We start from the raw sequence: 12892 nt of genomic DNA on the forward strand, positions 1-12892 counted from the left end.
CTCAAAACATATAAAACTTCATCTTAAAATTTAATCTATGAAAAAAAAATGATATAAAAATATTAATAACAAAAGATTAAATTATCTTAATTTGATTAATAATAAACTCATAGTATTTTCTAAAATTTAAATTTTATAAATCATTATATATTCAATATTTAACATAACATTTCTACCAACAAAATTTATATTTAAATAAAAATATATCAAATATTACTTTTCACACTTGTAATCACTTGAAATCCTTCATCTTCTTTATAGAATACAAATTTTTAAATTTATCCCTTAAAAAGTTTCAAACTTGATCTTCAAATTTGATTTATCAAAACACATCTCACATATTTTATAATATGGTAGTTGAAACTATTTAATTTTTAGTATCACTTTTTGTACATATGAATAATGAGAGTATAAGGGTAGTTGATAGGATTTTCTTTTTTTAGATAGAGTTAGGTAGTTCATTAAATAACAAATTATATTTCATATTTAAAAGTTGTAATATTTATATAAGTATGAAATGCATGTGATTATTTCTCACCAATAGGTCATTTTTATCGGTTTAATAAGTTTTTGTAAACTTTTTAATGACATTCAATTTGCACCTGTCATTTTATTATTGAGGTCATATGTGGGTAGGTACCTCGAAATAAAGAGTGGGTATCAAAGAACAACCCCTTAAGTTTGCAATTCTCCTTCTTTTTTTCTTTTTTTCTTTTTTCTTTTTTTGGGGTTTTGGTTTTGGTTTCAAAAACTTTTTGTTTTTGTTTGTTTGTTTTATAATGGGAATTATCAAATATATTTAATTTTTATAAAAATAAAATGTATGATATATATATATATATATATATATATTTGTATTTGTATTTATCTATTAGTTTAGTTGCTACACTTTTTCTTTGTGAAGTAATTTCCCCTTAAACGATGCCCAAATATATTAAATATACCCTTATATTAATCTTTTTTTTTTAAAAAAAAACTATACACTCCACAATCCCATATGCAAGCATAAGCTTTTATCTCATATATTTGGTTGTGTTTGTCGTATGAACTTTTTCATCCATTCGGTTGTGAAAAGACTTAATAAAAGAATTGATTTGATATTAATTATTGTAGGTGACATTGCTTTAAAAGGAGGTGGGGTTTGTTTTCGTATTTTTTATTGAATTTTAAATAAAACTTAAAGTTAAAATTAAGTATTAAGTTATTATTTTTCTAATATTTATTTTTTATTAAACATTAAAAAATAAAAAATTAACATATTATTATTATTATGTTATATAAAATATTAAAATATATAATTTTTTCTATTTAGTCAAATATTTATAATAAATTATGAAAAAAATAAAAAAACAAATAACTTAAAATTTAAAAGTAAATTATTTTTAGTAAAAGGTTAAAAAACCAAAAAGCTTGCTCGAAGTTTAAGGATTAAATTCATAGGGGTAAAATAATTATCTCAGAAAATATAAATATTTTTAATCTTAATGTTTTAAAAAGTAAAAACAGAAGTGGGGATTTACTCATACATGTGTTATTGTAATATATTATCAATACGAGTCAATAAGAGAGGCTGCACGCTTTTTTATCAGTGGAAAGCCCTCTCCACGAGTATTTTATCATGGTACGGATGCAATGCATATGGAGTGTCTCCCTCGAATACGGATGGTGTAGAGGGGGACACCGAAGGTCCAAAAGGCAAATGGGCTCCGCAGAACCCAGAATTTCCCCATGGAAATGAGCATGGGTTGACTTTTAATGTCTTTTTTTTTTTTTTTTTTTTGTCCCCTTAATTCTCTTTTCAATTTCACAATTTTGAGAAAATAATGTATAAAAAGGGGGCTGTAACTTGTTAGTTGTGACTCATTACTATGAACAGGTACAGCCCACAAAAAGTCCAAACGACCCGAGACTGACTCCCACCCTCTTTCTCTCTGTCTCTCTCACTCGGTTTCTTTCCGTCATCCTTCTTCTCTATTTCCGGGAATCTTTCAAATGGAGAAAAAAAAACTATTTCCACATGGATCTGCTTCTAAATAGCTAAAATACAGAAAGAGAAGGCTCTGAAGCTAAAAAGAGAGACACCGCCATCATCCTCATCATCGTCATCATCATCATCCCATCGATATGGGTAACTGCTGCGGAGCTCAAGCGAACGTAAACCCAGCGTCCAGCAAACCTCCCAGTCCAGGTAATTCAACCTTCTTCTTCTCGGGTCCTTCAATTTTCTGCGGATTTTCCGAGAAAACCAAGGTGGGAAAAGAGGAAGTTTTTGTTCTGATTTGAAAAACGCCGGCTTAATTCCTGATCTTACTTTCCCTTCTTTTTACTGCAAATTTTGAAATGGGTTGATCAAAGAAACCGTCTTTTATGGGTCTTTTAGCTTTTGATCATGACTTTTTCATATGACCTTTATTAGCAGAGCTGTCGAATAATAACATCAAACAAGATAAATCGATCAAAGAAAGAAGCGGCAGTGGCAGTGGAAATGGCAGCTCCAATGGTGGCGAAAAAACTGAGACAGCTGAAACGGGGAAAATCATAACGCCCAATTTGAAGATGTTCACTTTCGCAGAGCTGAAGAGCGCCACCAGAAACTTCAGGCCAGACACAATGTTGGGTGAAGGAGGTTTTGGCAGAGTTTTTAAGGGATGGGTCGATGAAAAGACTTACGCCCCGACAAAGGTCAGCGTCGGCATACCAGTTGCAGTGAAGAAATCCAATCCAGAGAGCGAACAAGGGCTCAAGGAATGGCAGGTTAGTTGAACAAGTCATGGAAAAAAAAATTATTACATATTACAGCAAAAATTATCTATATATATATATATATACACGCATATTTGGAATGTGTGTTTTTACTTTTCAGAATATATTTTTGAAAAAAATTAAAATTTCAAGTGAAATGTAAATTCAAAAATTCAAACGTTAGATGTTAGTTGTAGTATCACTTTTTATGATATTGTTGATCTTATGTCACTTTTTTTTATTCACCTTTTTCTTGACGGATCAATTTTGAATCCTTAAAACCCTTCACTGTCATTTTTGTTATCTCCAATCATTATTTGTGATATAGGTCAAGAAATTGTTGCGTGTCAAAAACTATTTTGAAATGTCAAATGTTACGCCGTTTAAATTAAAATTTAAAGCACATACGCTATAAATTAATTTATTTGCTATGGAATTATTCTTCCTTTGATATGACTTGTGGGCCATACATTTGAAAATTGTATTATAGACTTAATTAGAAATCATAAATGATGAAGGGATAATTCTAAAAAAAAAAAACTCCACCTTGATTGCACGTTTGACTTGGCTTTGTAGATAAATTCAATCTTAGAGTCTTGAATATTTTCTCTTGGATTCCGGTATTTTAATTACTTTTCAGGAAAACCGCTTTCCCACATAAGTGCTTAATTTTTATTTTTATTTTTTTCGCGAAGTAATGATTTTTTTTGCGGTCAACAACTTAAACCATTGGAAAATTTCTAGTCAATGTATTATGAATGACTTCCATTATATTAAAATAAACGATGAGTTGTAACGCACTTATAACCTATTTAGTCTAGAAGTGCTTTGGAAGATGCTTACGTCATTTAAAATAATAATTTAATTAAAAATACCCTTTGAAGTTAGATTTTAAGAAAATGATAAATACTTTCTAATAATTAAAAATTTTCACACTAATCACTTTTTTTATCCTTGTATTCTATATTTAAAATATTTTTATTTTTTATTTTTATTTTTTATTCAAATGTCATTTTATTTTCCGTTGAAATATATCTTATAATAATATTATCAAGAAATTATTATTTGATTATACAAATTTTTGGATGCAGTCTGAGGTGAAATTCTTGGGAAAATTCACTCATCCCAACCTTGTGAAGCTCCTGGGTTATTGTTGGGAGGATAAGCAATTCCTCCTTGTTTATGAATACATGCAAAAGGGAAGTTTGGAGAATCATCTTTTCCGAGGTAAGAAAACTTTTTTTTCTAAAAGAAAAGCAACAAAAATATAGAGAGTGTTTGTGACCATTTTTGAAAACACTTGTAAAAAATAAATTTCAAAAATCATTTTATGATGCTTTGTAAAATAAAAATCTTTTTGAAAACCTATAATATTTTTAATATATATTACTTTTTTTCTTGAAAATAAAAAAAAAAAAACAATTTTTAACTATCAAATATTTATTTATTTATTTATTGGTTTAGAACAACAACACCAAACAGACTCATATATATATATAAACTTTTGTAATCTTGTCTATGTTTTTATTTGTTCCTCAAAATACCCTATGAAAAATAACTAAAAACATTTTGATTTTATTTTTAAAAATCACTTGTTTTGCAATAACTTCTTAAAAGAATATTTCAACCCAAATTTTGTCAAAAATATGTTTTTGAAAGCGGAACGAACAAACACTATTGTTAAGAATAACTTACAAATCTTGATAATGAGTTGTAACGTGGATATTGCAGTTGGAGCGGAGCCACTTACATGGGAAATTCGCCTTAAAATAGCAATAGGAGCAGCTCGAGGTCTAGCTTTTTTACACACTTCTGAGAAGACAGTCATCTACAGAGACTTCAAGTCCTCTAATGTTTTGTTGGATGGGGTAATTAAATAATTCAATTTATTCAGTATTGTGATACATTTGATGCGTTATTATTATTATTATTTCTAAATTTGAAAGGTTTTTTTTTATTTTTTTTTTATTTTTATAGGATTACAATGCCAAACTTTCTGATTTCGGGTTGGCAAAATTGGGCCCATCGAATGGTGATTCGCACGTGACAACTCGAATTGTTGGCACCTATGGCTATGCAGCTCCAGAATATATAGCCACAGGTAAATAACTAAATATCATACCTTTTATTCTATATTAAACTCGAAAAACTTCAAATTATTACAATTGTAACCTAGAAATAGCTCACTTACATTGTTGTCATACGTTGTTACCTAATAATTTAAGTTTTTAAGTCAAATTATTGGTTTAATATTTTATTAAAATCTTATTTTAAGTAGGATAATTAGGTTAAGGCCTGTTAGGAAGTAAAGGTTTAAGCTTTTGGATGAAGGCGATAGTTTAACATTACTGCTTATTTGGACAGGTCATCTGTACGTGAAAAGCGATGTATATGGTTTTGGAGTAGTTCTACTGGAAATGCTCACAGGCAAACAAGCCCTTGACATGAACCAGCCGCCGGGACAACAAAATTTGGTGGAATGGGCTAAGCCATCGCTTACCAACAAGAGAAAGCTAAAGAAAATCATGGACCCACGACTAAGGGACCAATACCCATTAAAAGCAGCAGCCCAAGCAGCCGAGCTTATACTCAAATGCCTAGAATCTGATCCCAAAAATAGGCCATCCATGGAAGAGGTGCTAGAAACCTTGAAACGCATCAATGAAATCAAGGAAAAACCAAATAGCAAGGAAGTTAAAGTTGCCACGAATCAACCTCAGCTTCACCATCATCGGTCTCCGTATCACCCAAAACATGGCGGGGCCGGCGCCGGCATCGGAGCTCGAACTCCTCCACATGGGCGTATGGATAGGAGAGGTCGACAGTTGACACCAAAGGTAGGTTGAGTGGAAAGTCTTGTAATATGATAGACTTTTGTTGATGTAAAGGCCCAATATCAGGCCCAATTATTTTATTTTGTTGGCGCTTGGTGCATGAAACTCCTCTCCTTGTTGGAAAAGAAAAGAAATTCCAAGTTTTTAACTTCTAGTGATAATGGAGACATAATTTCTATTTATGTTGACTAAAAAACGTAAAAGAAGTAAAATAGATAAATAAAATATTTTATTTTATCTTAGTGGGACAAGGCACCTCTTGAGGGTCAATGACATATTCATGGATCCAAATTCAAGTCTTCCCACCCACTATTCAAGTGGTTAAGATAGACTAACATACCCGTATTACTTGAGTTTGTCTTAATATAAGATATTCTTAATCTCATGATAATTAAGTTATTCAAACATGAAAATGATGGAGAAAAAAAATGAGATGCTCATTCTCACTCTTTATTTATGTGTCAATCTGTACATATAAATTTTACAAAAAAAAAATAAATGTGATATAAAGTGATAAGGTAAGAAATATCAAACATTACCTATTTATATATATATATATATATATTTTTTATATTTGCTTTTTTTTTAAAGAAAGGAAAGCCTTGAGGTTATTTTGCTTTTATATTTAAATCTTGTTGATAAACCTCATTTCTTTTGTTTCTTTCCGTTCTTTTAATCAAATTGTCATTGTTATATAGCTATTTTGATAAAAATAATTTTAAATTTTAAAATTTACTTTTATTTTTTATATAACTAGTAGTTTTCCCATTCACTCAATTACTAGCATCATAATAGCATAGATACATATATTGTTTGAAAAATTGGCAATTGTAATTAATATCACTCAATCACTCAATTGTAATTTTTTTCTCTTAAACTTATGAGAACCAAACATAAAATTATTGAGCTTAAAAATAAAGTTGTCTTGCTAGAAGCCCATCCAAACAAGGCTTTAGATTGTTATAGGTTCATAGTTCAAACATCATTTCATAGCCTAAAACTAAGTCTCACTCTTTGAAAGTGTTTGATGAATCAATTCAACGGCTTAAAGTGATTTAATAATTTAATATCTAAGTTAAGGGCCTTTGTTTTTTAAAATTTTTGGTTAAAATAATTTGCTTTTATATTTTAGTTGTTTATTTTTCTATTTTTTTATAATTTATTGTAATTTTTTTGCTAAATAAAAAAACTAAAATATTTGACTTTTTCTAAATTAAAAAAAAATATTAATTTTATTTATTTATTAATGCTTAATAAAAATAAATAAACTAATATTTAATACTGTTAAATATTATTTAATTTTTAGGTCATAGAAAAAACAAGCAACAAAGTGTTATCAAACACCCACTCAAAGTGGGACTGGCTGTAAGCCCATTCAACTTCAATTTAGGAAGCCCTTGGTTAGGATAAGCCCACACAATCATTGGACCCTGGTGGCCTGGCCCATTTAAATATATTATCAATCGAATTACCCGGATTATTGGCTCACCTTCACCTGGATCTATATAAAGTTATAAACAATTCTAATAAGCTTGCGTGCTAATAATAATTAACACGTACAACATGCAAGCCATAGATTCACTGTAAACCAACTGATCCAGTTTACAAATAAATAAATAAAAACATAATAATAATAATAATAATAATATATACAATCCATGTTAAGGCCCAAATTAAATTTAAATACAAAATTGGAAAAAAATTCCAAAAGAAATGAAAAATAAGTAATTAAAATGTAGCAATCGAGTTTAGGAACATGATTCCATATGATGCTGACCTGCCCCTTTCCTAGAGTGCTCCTTTATATGATAGATATAGTTTTAAAAAGTTTAAAAGTCTGCATATATTTTTGATGGTGGGTGGACCCTCTGGTCATGATGCTCTTGGATCCCGGTGGAAAACGCCGCCCGATGCGTTTTGATTGGTTAATCATGATGCGATGATGGTGAATTATTAGCTTTCATGGTATTTAGAATCGGAAGCTTTTTCTTAAGTTGGGGAATTTACGTGCTTTTTATTTAGCATTAAAAAATTAAAGAAATATCTAATATATTATTTTTTTTATATTTTTAAAAATTAAAATATCTATTTTTTATTTAATAAAAAATTTATAATAAATCATACAAATTATTTTTAATAAAAGGTTAAAAAACCAAACACGTTCAAAGTTCAAGGATTAAATTCATATGGGTAAAATAATTATCTTAGAGAATATAATTATTTTTTATTTTAATTTTAAAAAAATTGAAAACAAAAGTGGGTATTTATTCGTACAAGTGTTATTGTAGCGTGTGATCAATACGAGTCAGCAAGAAAGGCTGCACCCTTTTTCATTAGGGGAAAACCCTCTACAAGGAGAATTTTATCACGGTACGGATACAATGAATTCACTGGAACTCGACAAAATGTGGAGTGCGTCTCCCTCGAATACGGATGGTGTAGAGGGGGACACCGAGAGGCAAATGGGCCCTGCAGAACCCAGAATTTCTCCATGGAAATGAGCATGGATTGACTTTTAATGTTTTTTTTCTTTTTTCCGCCTTAATTCTCTTTTCAATTTCACATTTTTGAGAAAATAACGTACAAAAAGGGGCTTGTGAGTTGTGACTCGTATGAACAGGTACAGCCCACAAAAAGTCTGAACGACCCAAGACTGACTCTAACCCTCTTTATCTCCGTCTCTCTCACTTGGTTTCTTTCCTTCATCCTCCCTCTGTATTACGGGGAATCTGTTAAATGGGAAAAAAAAATCTATTTCCACATCGATCTGCTTCTAAATAGCTAAAATTCAGAAAGAGAAAGCTCTGAAGCTAAAAAAGAGAGACACCACCATCATCCCATCGATATGGGTAACCGCTGTGGAGCTCAAGCGAACGTAAACCCAGCGTCCAGCAAACCTCCCAGTCCAGGTAATTCAACCTTCTTCTTCTTGGGTCCTTCAATTTTCTGCGGATTTTCCGAGAAAACCAAGGTGGGAAAAGAAGAAGTTTTTGTTCTGACTTGAAAAACGTCGACTTAATTCCTCACCTTACTTTCCCTTCCTTTTACTGCAATTTTTGAAATGGGTTGATCGAAGAAACCGTCTTTTATGGGCCTTTTAGCTTTTGATCATGACTTTTTTCACCTAACTTTTGTTAGCAGAGCTGTCGAAGAATAACATCAAACAAGATAAATCGATCAAAGAAAGAAGCGGTAGTGGCAGTGGCAGTGGAAATGGCAGCTCCAATGGTGGCGAAAAAACCGAGATAGCTGAAACGGGGACAATCATAACGCCCAATTTGAAGATGTTCACTTTCGCAGAGCTGAAGAGCGCCACCAGAAACTTCAGACCACACACGATGTTGGGTGAAGGAGGTTTTGGCAGGGTTTTTAAGGGATGGGTCGATGAAAAGACTTACGCCCCGACCAAGGTCAGCGTCGGCATACCAGTTGCAGTGAAGAAATCCAATCCAGAGAGCGAACAAGGGCTCAAAGAATGGCAGGTGAGTTGAACCAGTCATAGATAAAAATAAAAATAAAATTATTATAAATTACGACAAAAATTATCTCTACATATATTCACATATTTGGTGTGTGTTTTTAGTGTCTATTTTTTTTATAAAAAAAAAATTGAAATTTCAAACACTTTAAAAGTGAATGGAGTACATAAAATCCTAATTATTTGAATATTTTGAATTAAATATATAAAATCTAGATTTTACATTTTTCATTATTTTTCCAATAAAATATATCCATCAAAAGTCACTTTTTCCCCCTATGTTTTTTTTTGGTGAATTGATTAAAAGACCAGAGTGACAGGCCTATATACTTTTAAAAAATTATGTTCACATGGTCAAATGAGAAATGATAAAGAGATAATTCAAATCAATTTTTTCCACCTTGATTTAAAGTTTGACTTTGCTTTGTAGATAAATTCAATCTGAAAGTCTTGAACGTTTTCTCTTGTATTCCAATATTTTAATTATTTTTCAGGAAAATCGCTTTCCCACATAAGCACTTATAACCTATTGTTAGACAAAATTTAAAACATCATTTAAAATAATAATTTAATTAAAAATACCCTTTGAAGTTAGATATTAATAAAATTATAAACACTTTCTAATAATTAAAATTTTTCACACTAATCACTTTTTTATCCTTGTATTCTATATTTAAAATATTTTTATTTTTATTTTATATTCCAACGTCATTTTATTTTCCAATGAAATATTTCTTATAAAAATATTTTATCTAGAAATTATTTACTAGAAGCATTTTTAATAAAAATGCCATTATATTGAAATCTCTATAAATTAAAAACATTTTTATCAAAATTACTTCCCCATGGCATTTGGATTGAATTTGATCATACAAATTTTTGGGTGCAGTCTGAGGTGAAATTCTTGGGAAAATTCACTCACCCCAACCTTGTGAAGCTTCTGGGTTACTGTTGCGAGGATCAGCAATTCCTCCTTGTTTATGAGTACATGCACAAGGGAAGTTTAGAGAATCATCTTTTCAAACGTAAGAAGCCTTTATTTTCCTGAATGGGAACAATTAATATAGGAAGTGTTTGGCAACTGTTTTAATTTTTTTTAAACACCTAAAATATTTTTAATCCTATTTTTAATATTTATTTTTCAAAAATATTATTTTTTATTCTTAAAAATAAAAAATAAAAAACAGTTTTTTAATTCTGAAATGCCTTTTCTTATATTTGTACTTATTTCTCAAAACACCTTATAAAAAAAATAGCTAAAAACATTTTGATTTTATTTTTAAAAATCATTTGTTTTAAAATTGTTTTCAACCTAAAATGGTCAAAATATGTTTTTTTAAAGCGGAAACGAATAACTTTCAAATCTTGATAATGCGTTGTAATGCGGATATTGCAGTTGGAGGAGCAGAGTCACTTACATGGGAAATTCGCCTTAAAATAGCAATAGGAGCAGCTCGAGGTCTAGCCTTTTTACACACTTCTGAGAAGACAGTCATCTACAGAGACTTCAAGTCCTCTAATATTTTGCTGGATGGGGTAATTAAATAATTCAATTTATTCAGTATTGTGATACATTTGATGCGTTGTTATTATTATTTTTTCTAAATTTGGAGGGGGTTTTTTTTTTTTTTTTTTTTTTTATTTTATAGGACTACAATGCCAAACTTTCAGATTTCGGGTTCGCAAAATTAGGCCCATCGGATGGTGATTCACACGTGACAACTCAAGTTGTTGGCACCTATGGCTATGCAGCACCAGAATATATTGCCACAGGTAAATATCATATCTTTCATACTATATTAATCTCGAAAAACTTAAAATTATTACAATTGTAACCTAGAAATAGCTCACTTACATTGTCGTACGTTGTTACCTAATAATTAAAGTTTTAAAGTCAAATTATTAGCTTAATATTGTATTAAAATCTTATTTTAAATAGGATAATCAGGTTAAGGCCTATTAGGAAGTGATAGTTTAACATTACTGTTTGTTTGGATAGGTCATCTGTACGTGAAAAGCGACGTATATGGTTTTGGAGTAGTTCTATTGGAAATGCTGACAGGCAAACAGACCCTTGACATGAACCGGCCACCGGGGCAACGGAATTTGGTGGAATGGACTAAGCCATCGCTCCCTAACAAGAGAAAGCTAAAGAAAATCATGGACCCACGGCTAAGGGACCAATACCCATTAAAAGCAGCAACCCAAGTAGCTGAGCTTATACTCAAATGCCTAGAATCTGATCCCAAAAATAGGCCATCCATGGAAGAGGTATTAGAAACCTTGAAACGCATCAATGAAATCAAGGAAAAACCGAATAGCAAAGAAGCTAAAGCCGCCACGACTCAACCTCAGCTTCACCGTCATCGGTCTCCGCATCGCCCAAAACATGGCGGCACTGGCGCCGGCATCGGAGCTCGAACTCCTCCACATGGGCGTATGGGTAGGAGAGGTTGACACCAAAGGTAGGTTGAGTGGAAAGTCTTATAATATGATCAACTTTTGTTGATGTAAAGGCCCAATATCAGGCCCAATTTATTTTGTTTTGTTGGCACTTGGTACATGAAACTCCTCTCCTTGTTGGAAAATAAAAGAAATTCCAAGATTTTAGCATTTAGTGATAGCGGAGACGTAATTTCCATTTATGTTAACTAAAAAACATAAAATAAAAAAAGAAAAGAAAGTAAAATAGAAAAATAAAATATTTGACTTTATCTTATTCGGACAAGATCCCTCTCGGGCGGTGGCATATTCATGGATTCGAGTTCAAGTCTCCCCACCCGCCGTTTAAGTGGTTAAGATAGACTAACATATTATATTACTTAAGTATGCCTCGTTTATAATTAATATAAAATATTCACATTCTCGTGAGAATTCAGTTATTCAAAGATAGAAATGAAGGAAAAAAATAATGAGATGTTCATTTTGACTTTTTATTTATGTGTGCCAACTTATGTATATAATTTTTACTAAGAAATAGAGATGGTATAAGTGATAAGGTAAGAAAGATAGGAGATTATCTATTTTATGTCTCTTTTTTTTTTTTTTTGTATTTGCTTTATTTTTGAAGAAATAAAAAGATGGTTGAATCGGTTTTATTAAACAAGTTAGGCCTTGAGCTTATTTTGCTTTTATATTTCAATCTTGTTGATAAACCTTGTCTCTTTTGTTTATTTTCCTTCTTTTAATCAAAGTTATTGTTGTATAATTATTGTGATCAAAATAAATTTAAATTTTAAATTTTATTTATTTTTTATATAAAATTTTACTTATATTTTTTATATAACTAATAGTTTTCTCATTCACTCAATTGCTACAAATAGATGAATAGTAGCAATAACATCATAATATCACTCAATTGCCAGCATCATAATAGCATAGTTACATACATTGTTTTAAATTGGCAATTGTAATTAATATAACTCAATCACTCAATTGTAATTTCTCTTTCTTAAACTTTACGTGAACCAACTATAAAATTATTGAGCTCAAAAATAAAGTTTTGTATTACTAGAAGTCAATCCAAACAAGGCCTTAGATTGTCATAGGTTCAAAGTTCAAACAATATAATTTCACAGCCTAAAAATAACTCTCAATCTTTAAAATTCAAAGACTTAAAGTGATTTAATAGTTTAATTTAAGATATTAAGTAGATTAAATATATTTAATAAAATAAACTTAATAAGTTAAGGGTATTTGTTTTTTTAACTTTTTAGTGAAAGCAATTTGCTTTTAAATTTAAGTTGTTTATTTTTCTATTTTTTTTATAATTTATTATAAATTTTTTACTAAATAAAAAAAACTAAAATATTTGACTTTTCATAAATTAAAAAAATAA

The 12892-nt window shown here is 30.1% G+C and overlaps 2 protein-coding genes across 4 annotated transcripts; both read left to right on the forward strand.

The window, feature by feature from the left end:
* Positions 1-1876: 1876 nt before the first annotated feature.
* On the forward strand, positions 1877-5734 carry LOC117905999 (probable serine/threonine-protein kinase PIX13). Of its 2 annotated transcripts, none has more exons than XM_034818926.1 (6): positions 1877-2188; positions 2417-2754; positions 3834-3969; positions 4474-4610; positions 4720-4843; positions 5107-5734. In XM_034818926.1, exons 1-6 carry the CDS (start codon positions 2125-2127, stop codon positions 5586-5588), a joined length of 1281 nt encoding a protein of 426 aa, XP_034674817.1. In that variant the 5' UTR covers positions 1877-2124; the 3' UTR covers positions 5589-5734. The 2 variants fall into 2 exon arrangements, with proteins under 2 accessions (XP_034674817.1, XP_034674818.1); XM_034818927.1 differs by having other exon boundaries at positions 2420-2754.
* A 2447-nt stretch (positions 5735-8181) lies between these two features.
* Positions 8182-11671, forward strand: LOC117905908 (probable serine/threonine-protein kinase PIX13). Of its 2 annotated transcripts, none has more exons than XM_034818777.1 (6): positions 8182-8485; positions 8715-9058; positions 9944-10079; positions 10451-10590; positions 10704-10827; positions 11054-11671. In XM_034818777.1, exons 1-6 carry the CDS (start codon positions 8422-8424, stop codon positions 11509-11511), a joined length of 1266 nt encoding a protein of 421 aa, XP_034674668.1. In that variant the 5' UTR covers positions 8182-8421; the 3' UTR covers positions 11512-11671. The 2 variants fall into 2 exon arrangements, with proteins under 2 accessions (XP_034674668.1, XP_034674669.1); XM_034818778.1 differs by having other exon boundaries at positions 8183-8485; positions 8718-9058.
* Positions 11672-12892: the final 1221 nt, after the last annotated feature.

Source organism: Vitis riparia, chromosome 18 (assembly GCF_004353265.1).
Source record: "Vitis riparia cultivar Riparia Gloire de Montpellier isolate 1030 chromosome 18, EGFV_Vit.rip_1.0, whole genome shotgun sequence".
Taxonomy (NCBI): domain Eukaryota; kingdom Viridiplantae; phylum Streptophyta; class Magnoliopsida; order Vitales; family Vitaceae; genus Vitis; species Vitis riparia.

Coding starts and splice junctions, on each gene's coding strand:
- LOC117905908 (XM_034818777.1), top strand. CDS start 8,422: ATGGGTAACCGCTGTGGAGCTCAAGCGAACGTAAACCCAGCGTCCAGC. Junction 10,080..10,450: donor AGAGAATCATCTTTTCAAAC/GTAAGAAGCCTT, acceptor CGGATATTGCAG/TTGGAGGAGCAGAGTCACTT. Junction 10,591..10,703: donor CTAATATTTTGCTGGATGGG/GTAATTAAATAA, acceptor TTTATTTTATAG/GACTACAATGCCAAACTTTC.
- LOC117905999 (XM_034818926.1), top strand. CDS start 2,125: ATGGGTAACTGCTGCGGAGCTCAAGCGAACGTAAACCCAGCGTCCAGC. Junction 4,611..4,719: donor CTAATGTTTTGTTGGATGGG/GTAATTAAATAA, acceptor TTATTTTTATAG/GATTACAATGCCAAACTTTC. Junction 4,844..5,106: donor TCCAGAATATATAGCCACAG/GTAAATAACTAA, acceptor TTATTTGGACAG/GTCATCTGTACGTGAAAAGC.